Source organism: Cervus elaphus, chromosome 6 (assembly GCF_910594005.1).
Source record: "Cervus elaphus chromosome 6, mCerEla1.1, whole genome shotgun sequence".
Classification (NCBI taxonomy): domain Eukaryota; kingdom Metazoa; phylum Chordata; class Mammalia; order Artiodactyla; family Cervidae; genus Cervus; species Cervus elaphus.
The window spans coordinates 45,671,578-45,697,507 of record NC_057820.1 but is presented as its reverse complement, the minus strand read 5'-3'; the positions used below and the strand labels follow the sequence as shown (position 1 = coordinate 45,697,507).

Genomic DNA, 25,930 nt, shown 5'->3' with positions numbered 1-25,930 from the left:
ATCCTGCACTCTCATCTTCATCCATTTCAGAACCTCTCTTCATGACAGATCCTACCCTTTCCAAACTTCTTTTAATATTTAACTTTGGAAGCTCTAATTATTGATCTGCTACTTGGATACCTTAAATAGGTATATTTTCTCCTATGAAATGACAATCTCTCCTTAGAAATTCTCAACTACAGCTCATTCTCTGGAGTCCATCTTCCAGACTCCATCTTCCATGTTCTCATAATACTTGACTATATTCTCTCTTGCATAGCCAATTATCATGTCTCATTATAATAATGTCATAAGCCTAATTCCCTATCTTGATAATCAGTGAGATGGTTACAGGTAGGCATGATATGTTAACTATCTTTATATTCTAAATGTCCGGCCCAATGCCTGATAAATATTCAATAAATACTTGCTAAATAAATTAATTTCCAAGCCAGAAAAATGGTTTACATTTCACTAACTCCTCACTGCAAACTTCCACTCCACTGTTCTCTCTTCTGATGCACATGATTCTCACATTGTCCCAAGCCCCAACCATCATTTTCAGTATTCCAGGTCACTCCCTCGGTACTGAGGATCCCTAAGATCATCCTCCGGTTTGATGCTTCACTAGGAAGACTCAAGGGACTCAACATATTGTTGTACTCAGAACTAGATTTACTATAGCAAAAGGGTACAAAGCAAAATCAGCAAAGGGAAGGGGCATATGGGGTGAAGTCTAGAGGAAACCAGAAACAAGCCTGCAAGAATCTCTTCTCAATGAAGAATACAGGATGTGCTCAGTTCCCCTAGGCACTAGTTTTCACAACATATATATAACGTTGTCTACTAGGAAAGCTCATTAGAGTCAGTACCCTTTTACCAGGGACTGGTTACATAGGCCCCCTCTACTTACCATGTACCAAAATTCCAGACACCCAGAAGGAAAGCAGACGTCCAGTACAAACCACATTATTTGTACAAACAGATTAGGCACAGTGAGCCATTCTTATCAATTCTGGGCATGCTGGGAACACTTCCAAAGTACAAGTTCTCAGACACCAACCAAAAACCAACACAGCAAACAAAGCTTTTCAAGGATAGCAGTCTCAAGTCTGCCATGTTCTTTTCTGCACAACTTCACACTCTCTAAGGACACAGACACTTATGTCAGTTTTTTCTTTCTACAACAACTCCTGTCTTTATCCCAAATAATTCAATATTCAGCACCTAAATCTAACTATTAACTGACCTTATCTATTCTGAGGAAATTCACTTCTATTTAATTCAGCAACCAACATCAACACTTAGAATTATATCCTGAAATTCAGAACTGTAAATTTCTCCTCTTACCACTAACCCATCAATCATTTCATTTCTCCCACTTTTATTAAATTTGTTTCCTCATGTCTGGTTGTAACCCACTCCTCCTCACTCCTCCTCCTTGTTTCTCCATTCTAAATCTGCTCCATGGGACTCTACTTTCTCTTTACCTGCCAGAAATACACAGTTAATCATTTAACCATACTCAAAAAAAACCCTTTATTTTCTGCACCTCTGGAGAGTCTTTTGTCAATCCAACTGAAATGTTTACATTCTTCACTTCAATTTCCACTGCCTGGAGCTACACTAGGAAGAAAAAAAAACATAAATTACATCTAACTTCAGTTAGATTAATGCTGTAACAATCTTAAATCATTCATAATCAGCTTCCTTTTCCATACTTCACAACTGCTCCTCTGTATGCTCAGCCTTATCCTCACAAGCCACTTTTTTTCTTTTTGCAGATAACCACAGTTCCTTAACTCCAACCAAAGAGAAAAAAACCAATGAAATAAAAAACTGCTTTGCCTTCTCTCAGTAACTTTATCATCTTTCTCAATGGAGGCAAGCTAATCATTTGCTACGGTGCAGCTCCCTCAGTATCCTCTGCAATCTACTCATTTCTCCCTCTTTTGGGGCTCCTTTACACGAAGCTTACAAAATTGCCTAAGTCTACTCAGCCTGAGAATCTGAACTATTTTCCTCTCTCTCAACATATTTCTTTCTCTCTCATCTCTTTTCCTTCCTCATCCAGTGCCTTGAAAAAGTCTTCCACATTCATCTCTTTATTTCACCTACCATTCATTATTCAAACCACTACAATCCAGGATGTAATCCAAATTTCTCTACTGATGAGACTGCTCTCAACAGAATAGCTGAAAACACTCTTTTCGTTGAGTCCTACTTAATAGTGCATGCTTTCTCCTAGCAAACAGCTTGATTACCAGAGTAGGGAATGTCTTATTTGGTATGCTGCTAAGTCACTTCAGTCGTGTCTGACTCTATGAGACCCCATAGACGGCAGCCCACCAGGTTCCCCCATCCCTGGGATTCTCCAGGCAAGAACACTGGAGTGGGTTGCCATTTCCTTCTCCAGTACATGAAAGTGAAAAGTGAAAGTGAAGTCGCTCAGATGTGTCCAACTCTTAGTGACCTCATGGACTGCAGCCTACCAGGCTCCTCTGTCCATGGGATTTTCCAGGCAAGAGTACTGGAGTGGGGTGCCATTGCTTTCTCCCTTATTTGGTATCAGTTCAGTTCAGTTCAGTTCAGTCACTCAGTCGTTCTTTGTAACCCCATGCATCACAGCACGCCAGGCCTCCCTGTCCATCACCAACTCCCGAAGTTTACTCAAACTCATGCCCATCGAGTCGGTGATGCCATCCAGCCATCTCATCCTCTGTCGTCCCCTTCTCCTCCTGCCCCCAATCCCTCCCAGCATCAGGGTCTTTTCCAATGAGTCAATTCTTCACATGAGGTGGCCAAAGTATTGGAGTTTCAGCTTCAGCATCAGTCCTTCCAATGAACACCCAGGACTGATCTCCTTTAGGATGGACTCGTTGAATCTCCTTGCAGTCCAAGGGACTCTCAAGAGTGTTCTCCAATACCACAGTTCAAAAGCATCAATTTTTCAGCGCTCAGCTTTCTTCACAGTCCATAGAATACAGCAAATACTTTCTTTGCTATGTCTTCTATTTCTACCAAAGCTTTTGCTTTTTTAATCTATTCTACACCAACCAAAGCAATATTGTCAGATAAAGTTTTAATGAAACCATCCTTTTTTATTAAATGGACAAGAAAAGCCACGTACTTCATGTTTGCCGACTACAAAATACCATCTTTAATGATTTTGATGTGACATAAGTTACTTAGTTTTTATACTACCTTAGTTCTAGTTCAGCAGGAGGGTTGGGGGAGAGGGGCTGGTTTTTTTGCTTTTTTTAAGTTTGGCAGGGGGTAGGGTTTGTTAACAATGAAAGTGACATATGTTTCAGTTTAACTTGGCAGCATGAGAAATTATTCCTTTTATCCATTATGTTCCTTCAAGTTTGAGGTTTTTAAGTATAATAATAATAATTACTTTATTCTAAGTCAAAGTATAATTGGCCATGGACAGTAATAAAAAGGTCAAATTTCTTAAAATAATAATTCAATATACTTGAAAGAAGAATAATGGGTAGGAAGCTGAATTCAACCTAATAACCTAACATTTTATTAATCCAAAAAACTGGAAGCAGCACTTAATAATTTTAAGATATAATCCAAGGTGGGTGGCATCTTAATTTAGTTAGCTACAGAGACTAATAGATGATATAAAACTAAAAAACATTTTATGTTGGCAAGAAGGTCTTAAGATGGAAAATATCCATGTACTGTCAGTGAACTATAAATTATTACAACCATTCCAGAAATTAATTTTGCATTAAAAATATTTATACTTTTGGTACAGTCATTTTTCCTTTCAGGGATCTTGCCTAAGAAATAATCTAAAATGTGAATAAAAACATATGCATAATTAAGTTTCCTGAAACTTTATTCACAATAGAGAAAAATAAAATAAAATGTTGGGAATGTTAAGTAAACTACTACAGTATCTCAACATAATACTAGACAACTATTAAAAATGAAGTTGCAAACTAATAATATGAACATATACTGTTAAGCAAAAAATACAAAAACACACACATAGCATATGATCTAGAATGTAAAGGAGAAAACCTTACAAAATCATAAACCCTTCAAGCACACAATTTGATAGTGCAGAGAGAGGAGCCTGGACTACCGTCTATGGGGTCGCAAAGAGTCAGACACAACTGAGTGCACACACACACACAGAGGGTCTTAAAAACATTCATTACAGTGGCACAGACGTGTTCATGAATAACCAAGTATTATTTAGTGGCTTTCTGTTGTTTTTTTTTTTTGTTTTAAATACTTATTTATTTGGCTGCCTTGGGTCTTAGTTGTGGCATGTGGGATCTAGTTCCCTGAGAAGGGATCGAATCTGGGCCACCTGCATTGGGAGCTCAGAGCCTTAGCCACTGGGCCACCAGGGAAGCCCCTGCAGTGTTATTCTAGTGAGGGAGATCTAAACACATTTTGTTTCATTTGTTGTTTCTTAAAATAGGATCTATTTTTCAGTAGATATATAAGCAAATATATTAAAAACATTTTATAACAGACAACATCAACATAATTTCTTCTATTTCAATCTTTTATTTGGTATTAACTAGGTATGTTATCATAAGTAAAAAAGAGTTTGGGGTTCACTAATCAACAGCTTTCCTGGATGCATTTCAACTTTTTCTATAGTTTTAGTTCATATAATCATGTCCTTTTTTTTTTTTTTAACTTTGATTTTTAATTCTTCTGGGTTCCTTGTATCTCCTCATATTAATGTCTCTTAGAATCCAGTGGTGCACTGTTATTTTGAATTAAAATATACTTTGAACTCACAGTGAATTTTGCCTTTTAAATAGAGGAAGTATAACAATCTGACTTCAATTTTGTTTTGTGCTGTGTTTATTTTCCTTGTTTCTGAGTGCAGTGCTACTTTTAACAATGAAAGTTTTAAAGCAGTAAAAAGACTACAATTGTATGAAATTAATTATGATACACTAATCTGAAAGATACTACATAGCTCAAAACCATTTACACTAGAGAGTAGCCTGTTACTATGCATGCCTAATTAGGATCCCCCTAAACTCTGGTGAATTAGATCACAAATGGGCATTCGCTTTAAGAATAACTAATTCCTGGGCTGTGGGATGGCCAGGGCTACCCAACCAGGACAACATCAACTAATTCAATCTGATCCTCTTTCCTGAGGTATCTGAGAAAGAAACAACAGATGCTAACAAGAAGGCTGAAACAAGAGCCAAGATATAGTAAAGTTACGAGTAAGTAGAGGTTAAAACAAATTAAAAAAAAAAAGAATAGGCTGAAGCCAACAGTAAGCAGAAACTGTTAAGATAAAAGGGAAAAAAGGTCTGCCAGTTCGTGGCAACAGCAGAAGCTAGGACTGAAAGGTGCGTTGCTGTGACAGACCACCAGACCAGAGGACACACGCTGCTGAGGAAAACGACACAACGACTTCATCACCAGAGCTGCGCGCAGTTATCCAAAACAATAATGTTCCAGTCTCCTTGAAGTCTGGCTATACAATCGGTTTCCTGTCTTCCTTAGTCTCCACGCACTCTGACAAAAAATCTGCACAATGAAAGGACCCCTGAGTGTTTCTGTTCTTGGAATCTAATAGAGCCTAATACTTCAGACTATGTAAGAATCTGTAATAACACTGGCAAATGTTCCCAATATATTAAATAAAGAATGCAGAATACAAAGTACATTATAAGTACGGTCTCAATTTTTTAACAAAAATATTTACATAAAAACAGAAAAAGTTTATCAAAATAGTGATTAACCTTAGGAAATAATATTATGGGTGGTATTTCACTTTCACAATTTCATATTCTGCAAAACTTCAATAATTACATATATGTACTTTAAACCAAGTATTTTATTAGGAACAAATACATCAAAATAGTAAATGACCGTTTCCTCTTGGTGATAATAGATGATTTACTTTCTGCTTCACTGGGAAATACTACTTTTCAATTTTTAATAATCTTTTGGCTTTTCATTAGAATTAGAAAAAGTATTAAACCTGAAAAAAAAGTAGATAAAGGAGTTTTTTTTCCTACCTTGCCTAAGGGAATATACATGCAACTGACATGTTTAGATTTCAAGATACTTCTACCAGTTTAAACTGTATTTCAGAGCATACTTTAAGGATTTTTAACATATATTTAAATATATGTTAAATAAATTGTAAAGAATTTGAAAATTAAATAGGAAAAAAAATTCCTAACTCTACAAAAATAGAATCTCTGAATCTGAGAGCTAAAAGGGCCACAACCATCATTTGGTCCAAATATTTAATTTTACAAATGAAGAAACTGATGCATAGAATGCAAATAACTTGGGTATCATAACTAATTAACATGTAAGATCTAGGCTAGAGCCTTATTCTCCTGAACCCAAGCCGGGGTAATTTCTACTACTGATCAATGCCTCTAATAACTTTCATTGTAAGCAAAGAAAACGTTTATCTCCTTGAACTAGAAACTCTAAATTGAGAAAACATTTGAGAACTGGATGGAAAAAAACTTTTTCCATCAAACAGAAATTATAAAATTAAAAACAACATATGGGACTTCCCTGGTGGTCCAGTGGCTAAGACTCTACGCTCCCAATATAAGGGGCCTGAGGTTCAATATCTGGTCAGGGAACTAGATCCCACGTCGCAACTAAGAGTTTGTATGCTGCAACTATAAGATCCCACAAGCTACAACACCCAGAGCAGCCAGATAAATATTTTAAAAATAAATTTTAAAATGCTGATAAACTACAAGAATGCATTAAAAAATAACACACAATAAATATTAACATTCTCATATGGATCTAGGGGAAAAAAATCTGGTTTTGAGCTTTTCACATTTGTATCTAAAATCCCCAAATATATAAGATTTTCCTATAAGTATTTCTGTTGATGAATTATATAGAGAACACTTGAGTTTGCTGCTCTGGTTCAATAAAAGCAATTAAGCAAACAAGATTCTGGAGCCAGACTGCCTGGACTGAAATCTTGACTGCCTTTTCCAGATGTGTCACTTTCAGCAAGTTAGTTACTTTTTCTGAGCCTCAGTTTCCCTATTTATACACCAAGGATAATAACAACCTCTAACTCATTAAATGAGTTCACATACATAGACCACCAACAATGCATTGCATAAACTCCATATGTTTAACTGCTTTTTACAAAACAATGCAAATGTAATGCTATGTTTTTATTACGGTTATCACCCTTCTAATAAAGTTGACAATATTATCATTTAATGTCCACTATAGATAATGATGGGGGCTTCCCTGGTGTCTCAGAAGGTAAAGCGTCTGCCTACAACGTGGGAAATCTGGGTTCGATCCCTGGGTCGAGAAGATCCCCTGGAGAAGGAAACAGCAACCCACTCCAGTATTTTCACCTGGAAAATTCCACGGATGGAGGATACAGATGGTAGGCTACAGTCCATGGGGTCACAAAGAGTCAGACACAACTAAGCAACTTCACTTTCACTTTTTATAGATAATGATAAACTAGAGAATGTCCAGATCACAATGACGTCACAAACACCCTCTTCAAACAGCTTAGCAAATAAAACAACCAATGATAAAACTAACTAATGTTAACTGTCAAAGATACTCCAACTTTCGGCCAACCTCTTCAAGGTCAGGGGTAATGTGGAGGAAACGGGATACACAGCTGCTGGGTTCAGGAAGCCCACCAGGCTTCTCTGTCCAAGGAATTCTCCAGGCAAGAACACTGGAGTGGGTAGCCATTCCCTTCTCTAGGCGTCTTCCCAACCCAGGGAGTGAACCCTGCTCTCCCGCACTGCAGGCAGATTCTTTACCTTCTGAGCCACCAGAGAAGCCCCTCAGGAAAGCTAGGAAAAATTAAACAGTTGGAGCTAATATGGGCAAGCATGAGGCCAGGAATCCATGCAGGTAAGACAAAGGTTGAAAGGCACAAAGAAGTTACTGTGGTGAAAATATAAGAGCAACACAATGGAGAAACAGAATGCCTGAATTCTAACCCTGGTTTGATATCAACTAGATATATTATCTCAAGAAAGCAAATTTTCTAGGTTTACTTGCCTCACATAAAACAACCTGTTCTCAGGGTCGCTTATGCCCAAAGGTCAAATGCAATTTCAAAGTTTTTAAGGAAAAAAAAATAGCAAGGTTTTCTGGATTCACATTTTATAGGTAGAACTACTACTACCAAAAAATGGAAGAAAGTTTTAAAACTTTATTCCTGTCAACAAAGTTTGAGAGTTTTCCTAAAGTTTGTACTCTTTACCAAGTGTGGCTCATTTCACATTCTGACAGAGGAAGCACTATGAAAAAAGAGAAGCACAGAGTAAGGGGAAGTAGATGAGTTTTAATTTTAAGTAGAAAGGAGGATAGGACTCATTAAGATAATTGTGAAAGATGTGAAGAAGGTGAAGGAGCTAGCCATTTGGGTATCTGGGGCAGAGGGATATTCCAGAAAGTGGAACCAAACAGTGCAAAGCCCTAAGCCAGAAGTGTGCCTAGAATAATTCAGGGAATAGAAAGGAGGCTTGTGTGACTAGACTAGGGTAAACAAATGAAGAACGGTGGAAGTCGGAGAAATAATGATGGGCCACATCAGGTAGGGTCTTACAGGTCATTAAAAGGAACTTTAATTCTGAAGATGGGGAGTTCTGACAGAAAATAGACATGATCTGACTTGTGTTTTAAAAGAATCACTGTGGCAGATGTACCAAAAAGACTGTAAAGGTTGAGAAGCAAAGGTGGGAGCAGGGTGAAGAAAAGTATGAAACACAAGGCAGAAGAGAGACATTGACAACTCACACCAGCAGTACAGAGATGGCAAAAAGTGGTTAGATTTTAGATATTTTTTTTCCATTTATTTTTATTCGTTGGAGGCTAATTACTTTACAATATTGTAGTGGTTTGTGCCATACATTGACATGAATCAGCCATGGATATTTTTAAGACAGAGTCAAGAGATTTACTTCTTGACAGATTAGATGCCGTAAAAGAAAAATAGGGACCATCAAGGATGTGTCAAAGACTTTTTTTACTCTAAGCAAACAGGATACCAGGTATACCATACACTGAGAAGGAGAAGGCTGCACTTGAAAGCTGATACAGGGGGAAAAATACAAATTCAGTTTTGGATATTTTGGACTCTGAGACACTCAACCCATACAAATCTATAGACTCAAAAGAATGTTATCTTCTTGTCAATATGATAACACATATGAACATCAGTTCAGTTCAGTTCAGTGGCTCAGTCGTGTCTGACTCTTTGCGACCCCATGGACTGCAGCACAACAGACTTCCCTGTCCATCACCAACTCCCGGAGCTTACTCAAACTCATGTTCATTGAGTCTGTGATCCCATCCAACCATCTCAGCCTCTGTCGTCCCCTTCTTCTCCCGTCTTTAATCTTTCCCAGCATCAGGATCTTTCTCAATGAGTCCGTTCTTTGCATCAGGTGGCCAGACTATTAGAGTTTCAGCTTCAGCATCAGTCCTTCCAATGAATATTCAGGACTGATTTCCTTTAGGATGGACTGGTTGGATCTCCTTGCAGTCCAAGGGACTCTCAAGAGTCTTCTCCAACACCACAGTTCAAAAGCATCAATTCTTCAGCACTCAGCTTCCTTTATAGTCCAACTCTCACACTTTCACTCTCCTGTTTCACTTTCATCAAGAGGCTCTTTAGTTCTTCACTTTCTGCCATAAGGGTGGTATCACCTGAATATATGAGGTTATTGGTATTTCTCCTAGCAATCTTGATTCCCGCTTGTGCTTCATCCAGTCCAGCATTTCTCATGATGTACTCTGCATATAAGTTAAATAAGCAGGGTGACAATATACAGCCTTGACACACTCCTTTCCCAGTTTGGAACCAGTCTGTTGTTCCATGTCCAGTTCTAACTGTTGCTTCTTGACCTGCATACAGATTTCTCAGGAGGCAGGTCAGGTGGTCTGGTATTCCCATCTCTTGAAGAATTTTCCACCGTCTGTTGTGATCCACACAGTCAAAGGCTTTGGCATAGTCAATAAAGCAGAAGTAGATGTTTTTCTGGAACTCTCTTGCTTTTTTGATGATCCAACGAAACGTTGGCAATTTGATCTCTGGTTCCTCTGCCTTTTCTAAATCCAGCTTGAACATCTGGAAGTTCACAGTTCACTTACTGTTGAAGCCTGGCTTGGAGAATTTTGAGCATTACTTGCTAGCGTGTTGAGATATAAACCAGAAATTTCAGATTCAATCTGAACACCTAAGTTATACAAATGGCAAGTGAAGACAGCACTTATTTTCTAATGCTAAACTCTGAGCTCAATGGAGTCAACTTTTTAGCTATTTTGGGAGATAAAGTCATAATCAAAGGAGAAATTAACAGATTTTAATACATAAAAATCATGCTTTAAAATCATCTGGCTGCCTTAATACACATCTAAATATCAATGTGGCTCATGGAAGGATAGAACTGAAAGTGCACCCAGAAGATACAGAACCCCTGGAGTTAGAGACATAAATATATGAGTCTCAGAATATAAGTCTAAAAATTTTAACTGTGTGACAAAATTCTATACATTTGAGTTCAACCAGCTCTGTGAAAGTATAATCTCATTCATAAACTAGCAACATCAAAAATTTACTTAAATCATGTACTACAATCACTCATCACTATACCTCATCACTATACAGTTTTATAATATTCTAGTATTAGAATTTTACTAATTTTCAACTATTAAGATTATATTTTCAACAGACATGTTGTTAAGCAGTAAAAGTTTTGTAAAATATATATACTAATTAAACTTCATGGTATTACTTCTGATAATATAGGGATTCAACTAATCTAACTTAACTACTTTACATTATCTGTATCAGACTAAGGAAAAAAGATTTTATAGATCTAATCTGTATACAGTCTAGAGTATGCTTCATAATTTATATAACATGATGAGCAACACAATGATGATAAACTATGTCCATTTAAGAAGCAATATACAGTTGAACTGGTTTGGAGCACAGACTACCAAAATATCAACTTCAAGTAACATTTACAATTTTTTTAAAAAATTTTAATTTATTAATTGGAATATAATTGCTTTACAATGTTGTATTAGTTTCCGCTATATAATAATATGAATCAGCTATATGCATGCACATATTCCCTCCCTCATGAACTTCCCTCCCACTTCCAACATCTATAATTGGATAGTTTAGAAAGGGCAGAGAAAGAAGGCTGGATAACATAGGAACTCCTTCACTGGACTAATCAAGGACTCCACTGTAATTACTTACAATGCATGATGAAAGAGAATAAAACCAGTTACTCTTGTAGGAAGCAAACAGACAGACAGACAGATGAGGCAGACAGAGATACAGACATATATATTCACTTCTTATCAAAAAACAAAAGTAAGTTAAAACAATAGTCCAACCAACTCTATGCTAAGTAAACTTCACTTACTACATGTAGAATGGAAAAGAGCATCAAGAAGAAAATCATTTCTCCAGATCTTTGAGGAAATTTCAGTCCTTATGTAGACAATTCAGCTTTAAGAGTAAAAATGTAAAAAGCAGTCTTTTCCTCAAATTTAACGAACAGATCACTGTCAAACACCACACATCTTGTAGCTAAAGGGTACAAAGGTCCTCACTTCAAAATCTATGACCTTGTGGGAAAGCCACGATCTTGTGGAGTAGCTACTGTTCTCTTGTCATACTTAGCTGCCCTGTGGCAGCAGAACAGGAAATGCAGGTATGTCATCATGACAGTCTCAAGTCAATAGTAAGCGTAGCCACCGATCTTTGACCTCACCCTCCACAAAGCCAAAACAAAGACCAAAAGAAAACAAAAAATAACACAACTGGGAAATGAGATGGCAAAAGTGACCAAGAAAATGTTCTGCCATACCTCATAGAAAAGCTGCTAAATTTGATGGCTTACAGCCAGAATTGTAATTCCTCCTTTATCTAAAGTCCATCACCCTAAATCAGGCCACTAACATCTCATCTTTACTGTTCCAACAGCTCCTAACTACTCTCCCCAGTTTCACTCTAATCTCTCTAACAATCCTTCTTGGTCCCTGAACTTGCCAACCTCATTTCAAGGAACTATCTCCTTTGTTTCCTATGTTCTAGCCACAATACAGTAGTAGCATCCTTTCAGTTCCTCAGGCAAGCCAAACTTATTTTGCTGTTCTCCAGACCTGCGGGGCTCTTCACAGGACTCTTTCACCCTTCCTAAATGTTACCTTCTCAGAGGGGTTCTCTATATCACATTATTTTCTGCCACAGATGCTAATGTCTCCTTCTCAGTAACTTTCTTAGACATAATTTATCTGTTAGCTGTAAGCTCCAGAAGGGTAGAGGAACTATGTATGTTTCATTCATAACTGTAAACTCAGAGCCTCACATAATACTGGGCATAAAATTTAATAAATACTTGTTAAATTACTTGTCAGGAAACCTCAACAAGACAGTTGATAATGAAGGATTAATTGAAAAATACTCTGAGGAGATAAGAATCTCAAAACCCAAGTATTAAAATTCAAGCATCTAAATCCAGCACTCAGAACCAACTTCTCTTACTTTATACATTGGTCTTTTAAAGTTGGTTGTCTCATTTCTAACCTACAGCTGATCAATTAGAAAGAAAAGAAGAACATAAACAGAAAGCAAAAGCTCTCATATGCAAAATTCAAAAGCAAGTGCCATTTAGAAAAGATCCTCAAACTTTAAATACCTCAAAGGCCTCCAAGAACATCACTATGTACCAATCTGTCAATATTTTCTTTTCATTAAAAGTTTCCTCTACTCAGTCAAATAATTCTGATAGGATCTTAAAGCAGGAGAGCATATTTCAGACTGATTTTCAAGACAATGATAAAGATTAACCAAAAAATACGCATGCAGGGATAAATATAAAAATATATGGCAATAATTTGCCAAATGTCTATTATGGGTTCAGGTAATATCCATCCTAAAGGAGATCAGTCCTGGGTGCTCGTTGGAAGGACTGATGTTGAAGCTGAAACTCCAATACTTTGGCCACCTGATGCAAAGAGCTGACTCATTGGAAAAGACCCTGATGCTGGGAAAGATTGAGGGCAGGAAGAGAAGGGGACGACAGAGGATGAGATGGTTGGATGGCATCACCGACTCAATGGACATGGGTTTGGGTGGACTCTGGGAGTCGGTGATGGACTGGGAGGTCTGGTGTGCTGCCAGGTTCATGGGGTCACAAAGAGTCGGTCACGACTGAGCGAATGAACTGAACTGAATCAGATAAGTTATTTCTGTCACACCTAATCCCTGAGATAGATATCCCTTTTGCAGATGAGAAAACAAAAGTTAAGAAAGGTTAATGGCTACAGTTTGGAAGTTTCTGAGAACTGAAATCAATCTGCTTGACATCAAAGACCACTCTTTCCACAGAACCATCTCTTGCTTGCCAAACGTGTCTAAGAATCAACCAAGCTCCTATCAAAAATAAAAATTCCTAGACTCTTCCCTTAAAGATTCTAATTGGGGATGTCTGAAATGTGTATTTTTTAAAATGTCCTTAGTGATTCTGATAATCAGGCAAGTGATTCTAATAATCAGGCAAGTTTAAGAAATACTGTACTGAGATTAAGTTAGACTGCATGAACATGCAAACATTGGTATAATACATCTGATTTTACAAATGGATTCTGAAACAAATTGTGAAAAGTCACCAACAAATCTTACACAGAAGACATCAGAGTAAGGATACTTAAAAGCATCTGTTGCTGTTATATTTTAAAGCTTAATTTCATTGAGAATAATATCTTAAGTAGCTTTATAGTAGATTAAAAAGCTAAGCCACAGATACTAAAAAGACTTAAGAAGAGTCCATTCTGAACTTTCCTGGTGGTGCAATGGATAAGAAACTGCCTGCCAATGCAGGGGACACGGGTTCGATCCCTATCTGGGAAGATTCCACGTGCCATGGAGCAACGAAGCCCGTGCACCACAACGACTGAGCTCTAGACACCATGCTCTGCAGCCAAGTGTAGCCCCTGCTCAGAGAAAGCCAGCCCAGGGCAACAAAGATCCAGCACAAAAAGTAAAGTTACTAAAAACAGAAAAAAAGATTCCCTTTGGAGTATACAGTTGATCTAATATCCTAGGCATTTAACCTGTTAGGAATATAAAGTCAAGTTGGGATTCAAGAGCAGCTCTCAAAAATATTATTCTTTAGAATAATGTTATTTAGAATAATAAGACCTTCTGATTACCATCATAAATAATCTCTTATCATTTACTTTCCACCATTTAGTTCCTATATTCCACTTAGCTAAACACATAACATTTTAAGTAGTAGATAATTTCACATCTGTTGGCAGGCAGAAATCCCACACTGAACTGTTTGGACTGGAATATCATGTGAATTTCAAATTACGGTAAAATTTTGATCAAGACCACCCCCACGAAAAAGAAATGCAAAAAGGCAAAATGGTTGTCTGAGGAGGCCTTACAAATAGCTGAGAAAAGAAGAGAAGCCACAGGCAAAGGGGAAAAAGAAATATATACCCATTTGAATGCAGAGTTCCAAAGCACAGCAAGGAGAAATAAGAAAGCCTTCCTCAGTGATCAATGCAAAGAAATAGAGGAAAACAATAGAATGGGAAAGACTAGAGATCTCTTCAAGAAAATTAGAGATACCAGGTGAACATTTCATGCAAAGATGGGCACAATAAAGGACAGAAATGGTATGGACCTAACAGAAGCAGAAGATATTAAGAGGTGGCAAGAATGCACAGAAGATCTATACAAAAAAGATCTTCATGACCCAGATAACCAAGATGGTGTGATCACTCACCTAGAGCCAGACATCTTAGAATGCGAAGTCAAATGGGCCGTAGGAAGTATCACTACAAAGTTAGTGGAGGTGATGGAATTCCAGCTGATCTATTTCAAATCCTAAAAGATGATGCTGTGAAAGTGCTGCACTGTATATGCCAGCAAATTTGGAAAACAGCAGTGGCAACAGGACTGGAAAAGGTCAGTTTTCATTCCAATCCCAAAGAAAGGCAGTGCCAAAGAATGCTCAAACCACCACACAGTTGCACTCATCTCTCACACTAGTAGAGTAATGCTCAAAATTCTCCAAGCCAGGCTTCAACAGTACATGAATGGTAAACTTCCAGATATTCAAGCTGGATTTAGAAAAGGCAGAGGAACCAGAGATCAAATTGCCCACATTCATTGGATCATTGACAAAGCGAGAGTTCCAAAAAACATCTACTTCTGCTTTATTGACTATGCCAAAGCCTTTGACTGTGTGGATCACAACAAACGGTGGAAAATTCTTCAAGAGATGGGAATACCAGACCACCTGACCTGCCTCATGAGAAATCTGTATGTAGGTCAAGAAGCAACAGTTAGAACTGGAGATGGAACAACAGACTGGTTCCAAACTGGGAAAGGAGTATGTCAAGGCTGTATATTGTCACCCTGCTTATTTAACTTACATGCAAAGTACATCATGAGAAATGCTGGGCTGGATGAAGCACAAGCGGGAATCAAGATTGCTAGGAGAAATACCAGTAACCTCATATATTCAGGTGATACCATCCTTATGGCAGAAAGTGAAGAACTAAAGAGCCTCTTGATGAAAGTGAAAGAGGAGAGTGAAAATGTTGGCTTAAAGCTCAACATTCAGAAAACTAAGATCATGGCGTCTGGTCCCATCACTTCATGGCAGATAGATGGGGAAACAATGGAGACAATGACAGACTTTATCTTTTTGGGCTCCAAAATCACTGCAGATGATGAGTGCAGCCATTAAATTAAAAGATGTTTGCTCCTTGGAAGAAAAGCTATGACCAACCTAGACAGCATATTAAAAAGCAGAGACATTACTTTGCCAACAAAGGTCCATCTAGTCAAAGTTATGGGTTTTCCAATAGTCATGGATAGATGTGAGAGTTGGACTATAAAGAAAGCTGAGCACTGAAGAATTGATGCTTTTGAACTGTGGTGTTGGAGAAGACTCTTGAGAGTCCCTTGGACTGCAAGGAGATCCAACCAGTCCATCCTAAAGGAAATCAGTCCTGAATATTCATTGGAAGGACTGATGCTGAAGCTGAAACTCTTAATACTCTGGCCACCTGATGCAAAGAACTGACTCATTGGAAAAGACCCTGATGCTAGGAAAAATTGAAGGCAGGAGGAGAAGGGGACAACAGAGGATGAGATGGTTGGATAGCATCACAGACTCGATGGACATGATTTTGAGTAAGGTCTGGCAAGTCGGTGATGAACAGGGAAGTCTGGCGTGCTGCAGTCATGGGGTCGCAAAGAGTCGGACACGAATGAGCGACTGAACTGATCATGTGAATTTCAAGTTACAGTAAAATTTTGAACCAAGCTTACTACCATATTTCTCATCTCTTCAAGAAAGTTTACTCACTGAGAAGTTTTAGCACTTGGTCCAGTTAAGATATTGAGCACTTTTTTCTTTATAGTGTCAGAAATATGCTCAATGCTATGTTCTAAATCAAAGTAATTTCCTCTCAAATTATAAGGAGCAAGAAAAATCTCTGGGAAAATAATATCTACTTTAAAGAGACAATTTTCTCACAATCACCAAATTTGCTTTTTAGAAAAAGACAACCAGGGAATTTCCTGGAGGTCCAGTGGTTAGGACTCTGTGCTTTCACTGCCAGGGTTCAATCTTTGGCCAGGGAACTAAGATCTTGAAAGTGCAGCCAAAAATAAAAAAATAAAGTAAAAAATGATAACCCATTTATCTTATGAATGTGATTATAAGAGTTCTATTGCAAAATAGTTTGCCTTCACTCAGAGGTACAAAAAAAAAAGAAGAAAACAGTTATTCTTTTGACAAGTTTTACAAGATCCAAAGATGTATGGAATTACCTCATTTATTTACAGAACATTTCAGAACCCATCATATTCCAGACAGGGCTTCCCTGATAGCTCAAAGGGTAAAGAATCCATCTGCAATGCAGGAGACCCCAGATCAATTCCTGGGTCGGAAAGATCCACTGGAGAAGGGATAGGCTACCCACTCCAGTATTCTTGGGCTTCCCCTGTGGCTCAGCTGGAAACGAATCCGCCTGTAATGCAGGAGATCTGGGTTCGATCCCTGGGTTGGGAAGATCCCCTGGAGAAGAGAAAGGCTACCCACTCCAGTATTCTGACCTGGAGAAGTCCATGGACTGTATAGTCCATAGGGTGGCAAAGAGTCAGACACAACTGAGTGACTTTCACTTCACTATTCCAGACACCGTATTAAGTAGTGGAAAAATAAAAACCAGTAAGCATAATTCCTGCCTTCAAAGGACTATCCAGCTTTGTGGAGGAATATCAAGAAGAACCTTAAAAGTCTCCAAACAAAAAGTTTATTAAAAATGGAATATTTATGCTGAGTGGAGGTAAGGAGGTTAGAGTTACAAAAGTTTACAAAATTATTTAACTGAAGGGAATCTGTTACTTGAGCAAATCATATTCAGGTCTCCTGTTGCTTACCACAGCATGCAGTAGGAATCTTGGTCAGGTACATTTCAAGACAGAATTTTTTTTAACTCTACCATCTGAAAGGTCAATATATACTGAGGTGTTCTGTGATGTCTCCTATGCAAAAGTCCTATTGTATTCCAAAGTGTTTCCATGTTTTTTCAAGTCACATTTCTAAATCTTTCAATTTTCCACAGCTTACCTGAAATGAATGATAAAGAGAGTGATTTCTCACAGCTATCGATAAAAACTGGTAAAGGATGCAGAATTTTTGTGGACATGGTAGAAAGATTATACCTCAGAGGAAAGTACCCAAAGACACAGTAATTTAGTGAAATTAGAAGAGAATAACATTAGAAACAAACCTAGAAATAAGCTGGTTCTATGACAAGGCTTATATTAGAAGTCAAAAATTATACATTTCCTAGGGAGGCTCCAAGTTTGATTTTTATATGGGAGGGCATGAAATGAGATGGGAATTGATAATGTCAGTTATGATGACAGATTAGACATGAAATACTGGCCTAAAACCTAGTTTTAAATTCTAATTTTTATATTAAACACACTGCTATCATCACTGTGAAAAATCAAACTCTTCAACAAATGATAGTTACAAAAATTTATTCTACGGGGAAGAGAATGTCATAATTTTAAAAAATACTAACCAATTTTGCCAATTAACTCCTAATAAATTAATCACCTTTCCTTCATCTTCATTACATAATAAACTGAGAAGTACACACACACACAGAAAAATCTTTTAACTGAAGCGTGAGCTCACGTCTTTTAAATTACATGTACATAAAAATTATGCAATAACAGGAACTTATCATTTCCCTCTCTTCCTTCAAATACCACTTTTCCTCAAAATACTATTTTGTATAAGATTTCTTCCTATTGGAGCTGCCACCTTGTTCCATATTGCTACATGCAAATCCAAAAACAAAGGAAATTATTACACTCATTTAGAAAAATATCAAGAGAGAATACTGATCTTAATGGAAGTACACAGTTTAAGCCTGACCTGTGGTCAACATGAAAATACTAGAAACTACATTAAAGCAAACTTCATTTAGGCAAACTATACATTTTAAATACTTGTATCCCCAAAATCTGATTATGCCACAAAACTAACCAAGCCCTGCCTGTGTAGTAGAAAATGAAAGATGACTTACTTTCTCACATCACTAAAATGACATGTCGCATGTCATACGAGAATACAGTGATTTATAAAATAACAGTAATATTATAATATGATGTATGATACCATAGAGGGGAAAAGAGTAGAAATAATCAATCAGAAAGGTCTACTCAAAAGTGGAATCTGTGAAAAACACACATGAATGGATCTATATAGTTTCAGATTGATGTAGATTACAGATGATTCAATACATTACACTACATTCACTTCCAAACCAGTAAGGGAAAACAGCTCTGAGCAGCTCCTTAGTTAAAATAAAGGAGGAGCAGATAGGGCAGCTGCAGTGATAAGCTTAACCAGTAGTCTTTTAACTATTTTAATGGCTCTTCCCATTTATACTTGCAGGCAAGAGAAACTGAACATGCTCAACAGTTACAGCAACCCACAAATACCAATTTCAAAAACCATTATAGGTATTAACTGGCTCCTACTGGCATAGTATGCCTGTGAATGATACAAAAAGTTTTGTACTACTATTAACGGTACTTATCTATGTCACCACAAAACAGGATCAGGTCTTCAATGCAGAAGATTCTTATTAATTCTCCTTGAAATATTTCACACAATTTACCCTCATACAAATTGCCCAGAAATGGAAAAATAAGACTAAAGTGAATCACTATTAGGTTTGAGAATAGCAGTTGGATTTCTTAGTACTGTGCTTTATACCTATGTTTCTCAAAGAGGAACACTCTATGTGTGGATGATTAATAAAGGCTATATTTATTGAGCACAGTATCACACAATGTGATGAATTCTTTGCATGTACTGTCTCAATTAATCCTTAATTTTAACAATCAGGGACTACAACTAGCCCCATCTTAAATGAAGAGTCATAGATAAATAATTTACCCAAGAAGTGGCAAAGGGTAGATTTGAACCCAGAGCCTAGAACCAAAGTAACAGGAAAGAAAGTGAAGTTGTTGAGAGAGAGCACAGAAAAATTAACTTCTATGTAGAAAGACATACTGTTTATTCGGGGCATTTAGTTTCTCTTAATACTCTGGAATGGCAGTTTTTAATCCTGGCTACCTACTTGAGTCACTGGTGGAACTTTTTAAACTAGGACCTCACTCAGATACTTGGCTTTCACTGGGGCAATGACAAAAACTCCCCAAGTGGTTCTAATGGGCAATTAAGATTGGGAACCACTAATAATTCTCTCCTACTCTGTTAACCTCTGTAAGTAGCCAACTAAAATCAAATTTACTAATCACCTATTCGGTTCTGAGCTCTCTGACTTTTCCATCATGCCCAACAATGTACTTAGCTTTTCTTTTACTCAAACAGAAGAAACATTATAACTATAGCTGCACCTTTTAAAATAAAATTTTCCCAGCTTTTCTTTGATATGAGGAATTTAAGGAAATTAAGGTGGACAGATACCATGACGAAGTGTGAAAACCAATCTTTAAGCACTCCTTAGGTTTAAAAGAATGTATTAAGGTTCAAATAGTCAAACAAAACAAATGGCAGGCTCTGAGATATAAACATTTCTGTGATATATGTTAAAAAGATTTAATATCCCATAGTATTTGGCTGTATGTCTTAATTATGCTAGTGATGACACTTAAAATACTAAGTAACTGTTAGTACAGTGATAAATTTTATTGTCTTCTCATGGCACTGTGACAGAGATAATGCAGTGTTTTTATACTAAGTCACCAGAATATAAACTAACAGGTACTAAAGAAATCAAAGCATTACATAAGCACACCGAAACAACAATATGGCTGGTCATACCATGTTTTGAGACATGCAAGGATTTTGCTGACTGTCTTATATGAGAAGTCCTACTATTTCACTAAAAGTTATTCACTGCACATCCCACTCACCCTAAGCCAAAAATAAAATATAAAGTGTTCCAGGCAATTTCAAACTTACTGGCCCTTTGTATTTTACTACAAAGGTGAAGTGGAGAGATGTCTGACAAGCATGAAGTTTGACCTAGGATTTAAACAGAGCTCTAAAATGAAAAGGGATAAATTCTTCAACTTGTACAAAACTCTGAACTTCTCAGACAAACATTACAAAACTTCCTGCTTCCGGACAGCTCATTATTTGGTTCAAGTCTTCACATTCCTTTATTAGTCATGACCTTTCAGAAAGTGCTCCTTCCTTATTGTTTGAATAATATCAGGCTTTTAAAATGTTGCCAACTGAACTTACAGGAACCCTTATCAAATGAAGAAGCCATCCCAGAGTTCATGCCCCAAGGAAGGACTTAGATTACAGAGAACCCTGAGTAACCTGAGCAGTGTGTGCCCATCACGTAGATTTTTAAATTATGTGTAAACATACATCATTCTGCATCTTTAATACATATGTTCATCCATACATTTTTTTATCATATACAATTACAGGAACTTGCATTAGTTCCGCAGAAACTGACTCTGCAAGAAACTGGGAAGACTTGTGGGTATGAGTGAAACAGACACGACGACAGGGAACCACTCATTACTGATCGTCGCCAGGGTCTCACCCGGCCCAGGTCCGGTCTCTGAGCCATATGTCACTAGGCTCAAAGGCACAAACGAGCAAAGAGAACCACAGAGTAAATGGGTGAGAAAACTGTGGGAGGCACCTGAGAAATACGTGTTATTTCCACCCCGAAGCTGAAGGGGTGGCCGGAAGGGCAGACCCTAAAGAATAACCTTCCTCCTGGGATCCGTCAGAGCGCCCAGGCCCGTGGGGCCTGCTAACAGGAGTGTGAGGGGACGCAGGGCAGCGTTTGTCCCCACTCCGGAGACAGAAACAAATGAAAATAAAACAAGTTCTCACTTCCTGGTCGCCTACTCTTCCCGAAGGCCTCAGACACTCGACGGACACTAGGGAGAGAAGGCCCCCGCGGAGTAAGAGGCCCACCCCAGCCCTGCACCTCCCGTCCTCGCCCTCGCCCTCCACCGGGCCTTACACGGTGACGTGACCGGAGCCGCGGACCACCACCGGGTCCGGCGAGTATTTGAGCAGCTGCTCTTCCAGGGCCCGCTCCTCGTCCTCCTCCTCCTCATAGATCTCGTCGAAATCCGCCATCCTGAGACTCCGAGACCCCCAGCCCGAAGGGGCCTGTCCAGAGGCTGAGGCCGAGATACGGGCTGGCGAGGCGGCGAAGGCTGAGGGGAGTCGCTGCCGCGGGCTCCGAGGCCGCGGAGTTCGTTCTGTGCAGTCTCAGCTTCGGCTACAGAGGAGATGGGGTCCTGGCCGTCGGCAGCGCCGCCGCCATTACCGTCAGCAATAACAACAACACAATGTCAACATCCGCCCAAGGGCCGACACCTCCACCAGCACTGCCGCGACCGCCGCAGCAGCAACTCAGGCAACCACAGCAACAGCCAGAGCCTCCCGCAGCGGGAGCACCCGGCTACGACATCGCGAGACTTCCCGGGAGTGCAGGCGGGCGGGTGAGCGGGCGCGTGGGAGCGAGAGCGCGCGGGCTGGCGAGCGGGAGCGCGCACGTGAGGCCTCGCGCGCTTCCCCAGGTCGCTTTCCTCCTCTTGCACCCGCGGTCTATTCCTGGAGCGCGCTCCCGCCGGCGCGGCCTCGCCCTCCAGGAGAAGAGTCGCTGACGCTTAAGGAGAATGTCTCTGGAAACTGGTGGTTTTGACCCCGACCCAAAGAACAGGGTTCTGAGTGTCCAGTGGGGCACTTGGTTCCCCAGAGTAATCTCTAACCAAAACAACTAAAAATAAAAGCCCTAGTTTGAAGTAGAGAATTTATGGTGCATGTGATTGCCGGTTTATCCAACAATCGAATCTCACTTTTCGTCAGGTTTTTTAGTCTGTGATGAGAACCGGAGTCTGTACTTTTCCAATTTGAGGAACCCAACAGACACAGCGCAAATATGTTTGCCCACTGTAATACAGGATTTTTCAAAATATGTCCAAGTTCAAACATCTTGTCCCATCGTCCCCTTAAATATAGTCCAATAGATGAGGCCAGTGATGCTGATACATTTTTTTTTCTTACGAGAAGGCTCATTGTAGTCAGGCCATGACACAAAATTAACAAACTCTGGATTCCAGATTAGAAGATGCAATTGCCTCCCTCAACTTCTTCACCAGCCATAACCTCATTTCTCCTTTAAGAACTTAGGGAATCCCTTTCCCTTCCTTCCAGCTCCTCCCAGGAAAAGAAAGGTGAAGGGAGGAGAGAGGAGGCAGAATTTAGTGGATTCCTCTCACCTGCCTAGATCATCACTAAAGGCCCAAGGTTCACTCTGGGTACTTGGTTGTATTCATAGACAAGAACCTGCCCAGGCAAACAAATCATTCAGGGGCAGGAGTGGGCTCCTGAGAGAGTCCAGGATAAGGAATATATACTGACAGCAGGAAAGGATAGTCACACCGGACCTGGTGCTGGTCAGAATATTCTCCCAAGTACAGTGTTCACTTCCTACCAGTTTAGATGATTCGTTGTTGAGTTGAGAAAGTGCAAAGGCGGGCAATCGGGGCAAGTGAGACATGCCAAAAAACCTCCTACTAGTAATAGTTGAAAAAAAACGAACATAGTTAGCCAAGACAAGATGAAGGAAAAACATAGTAGATGGAATCAGACTTGCTATGTGTCTCTGCTGAGGACATTTATTCATTCAACAGATATGTACTGAGCACCAACCATGTGGCAGGCACGGTGCGGGGTGTGTGTGATGAGGTATAGTTTCTGCCTTCTAGTAGCTCATTTATCACTAAGGCAAGCAATCATAACCCTGCTGAGTGCTCCCAGAGGAGTACAGAGAGGGTGGTAAGAAAGCACAGAGGAGGGAGCTTGGTTTGGTGATTAACTCCCTGCCTGACTGCCTGGCTTTGAATTCAGCTCTGTCACTTACAGTGTGACCCTGGACCAGTCTTAACTTCTCTGCTCCTCATGTGTAAAATGAGGATAATAATAGTACTACCCCACTGGGCTCTCTGCAGATTAAATAAGTCACTACATGTGAAATGCTTAGAAGAAAGCCTTGCACATAGTAAACATTGGGTGGCAAGAGGGTATCTCTATGGTCCCATCCAAGTGGTTAACTCTCTGAGGATCAGCTCAGTTTTTTTTTGCATTATGTAATGCTTTACTGTTTATGAAGCACATATATCACTTAACATTCCCCCAAAACTGTGCGAGGTAACCAAGGTTGTAACTTGCTCCTCAGCTTCAGAGATGCTACGTGACTGCCTTATAGCCAAATAACTATTTAAGAGTCTAATTCAGGGCTTCAATTCAGTGCACTGGGTAGGCCAAGCTCCTGAATTTCCTTCTTGGCAGGAACTAGAAGGCCAAGTGGCTGCACTCAGTTAAAGGAATGACAGCAAATGGGAGAGTGAGCAAAGGGAATCAGAGGAAGAAAGGTCAGTATGTCCCACACATGGCCCACACCCTCTGTACTCTGACTGAGAATTCACCTTTCTGTAGAAATAGTGGCCAAGATAAGGGGCCGATGCTCCAAAATATCTAAATCATCACATAGCTGACAACTTCCCAAGGGCAGGGGAAGTCACATACAGCACTTTTGCAGCTCCTGCTTCAAAGAAGGGGCTCAATAAATGTTATCTGAATTGAGATGCATTGTTACTGGTGCTATTTCCAGAACATCATGAGTTCATGAGGCTTCGGAGGACTGTGAGAACCTCACCCTTATCTAACAGTGGTTCTGTGTGGGAGAAATGTTCTTTATTCTAAGATCTATGCAGCAGAGAGACCTTTGTAACTCCCACTACCTCAGTGTAAGGTGGGGGCTACCTTATTTTTGCTCTTCCTATTTTGCGCTTCTTTGTCCTATTCTGAAAAACCTGTCAGAGCCAGCAAAAGGATATGGGGCCTGGCAACAATGCCAAGAGGGTGAGGGAAAATGAGTCAAACATTTCCCTGATGATGGTTGACATCATAATCCCAAATTCCACCTCCAGCCCTCCAGGGTCCAACTTCCTGTCACGTGCCTTCCCCAGTTTCTTCCTGGGGACAAATCTCCCTCCTTAGTGTATTTTCCCACACTGTTTATGTGCTCTCCTGCACTCTGTAGTATGGACTCATTCCATTTGAGTTCCCCTTTCTATCCCTGCTTCACACACTTTCACACTTAACCTTCACACCAAATGGTTCAAAGCCAAACAAGATAATGCCTTGGGGGTGTCATGAGGCAACAAATTTGCAGTTGCTTTTAAGGCAAATATTCCTAGATTTGAAAACTTCCAAATTTTTGCATTACCTAGTTGAGTGGTCTTGGGCAGTTTCAAATTTCTTTCTTTTTTAAAAAAATTATTTAGTTTTGGTTGTGCTGGTCTTCATTGCTGTACGTGGGTTTCCTCTAGTTGCAGAGAGTGGGGGCTACTCTTCATTGTGGTGCATGAGCTTCTCAAGGAAGTGGCTTTTCTTGTTGTGGAGCACAGGCCCTAGATGCATGGGCTTCAGTAGTTGCAGCATGCCGCCTCAGTACTTGCAGCTCTTAGAGTCTAGAGTGTGGGCTTAGTTGCTCTGCAACATGTGGAATCTTCCCAGACCAGGGATTGAACCTGTGTCCCCTGCATTGGCAGACAGATTCTTATCCACTGCACCACCAGGGAAATCCTCACAATATCAGGACTTTTAATAGAACTATTGGGAACATGGGGACCTCTTTTTTATGATCTACTAGGAACCATGTCATTCTTATGGTAGAAATAGTCTAAGAATGATGCCAGCACTGAGGAGAGCAGAACCAAGGGATGAAGCAAACATGACTTTTCCTAATGATGTCCTGAGTCCCCTGAGTTCAGCTACACTTAAAATCTCCCAGGTTTGTAGGAGAGGATAATGGATTTATTGTGAAATATGAGATACCCAGTGGAGATGTCCAGTAGAACATAGATGGATAGACAGACAGAGATATTAGATAGATGGATAGATGTATATGTAGATAAATGAAGAGGTAGAGAAAACAGAGAGAGGAAAGGAGAAAGAATGAGTTGGGGGAGAGGCTCAAAAGATAAATCTTGGTAGAAAATAAATACATGGGATCCATCAACTCATAGATGGTAAAGTTCGCCATAGTAGTGAGCAGGATGGCTCAGAAGCCAAGAGGTGAGGTGGCTGGGAGAGAGTGAAGATTAAGAGGATGTAGGCTGAAGGAATTTCAGTGAGCAGAAATGGGGAGAGGAGGAAAAACTGACAAAGGAAATTGAGAGAGCCTAACCAAAGTTGTATAAAAGGCAACTCGGAGAGTGTGCTGTTTCAAGTAAAGGAAGAGAAAAGTCAAAGAAAGGAGTAACTGTTCATGTGAGATGCTGCAGAAATAAGGTAAGATCGCAACCGGTGTCAGCTGTATTAAAGAG

The 25,930-nt window shown here is 39.4% G+C and overlaps 1 protein-coding gene across 1 annotated transcript in view; it reads right to left on the bottom strand.

Moving 5' to 3' along the window:
- CHIC2 (cysteine rich hydrophobic domain 2) overlaps window positions 1-22,040 on the bottom strand; it is a 55,380-nt gene extending 33,340 nt beyond the window's left edge. The window contains exon 1 of the mRNA XM_043906783.1: window positions 21,550-22,040. Within this exon, the coding sequence (XP_043762718.1) occupies window positions 21,550-21,668 (119 nt within the window). The 5' untranslated portion in view covers window positions 21,669-22,040. The remainder of the gene's footprint in view (window positions 1-21,549) is intronic.
- Between the last annotated feature and the right edge of the window lie 3,890 nt (window positions 22,041-25,930).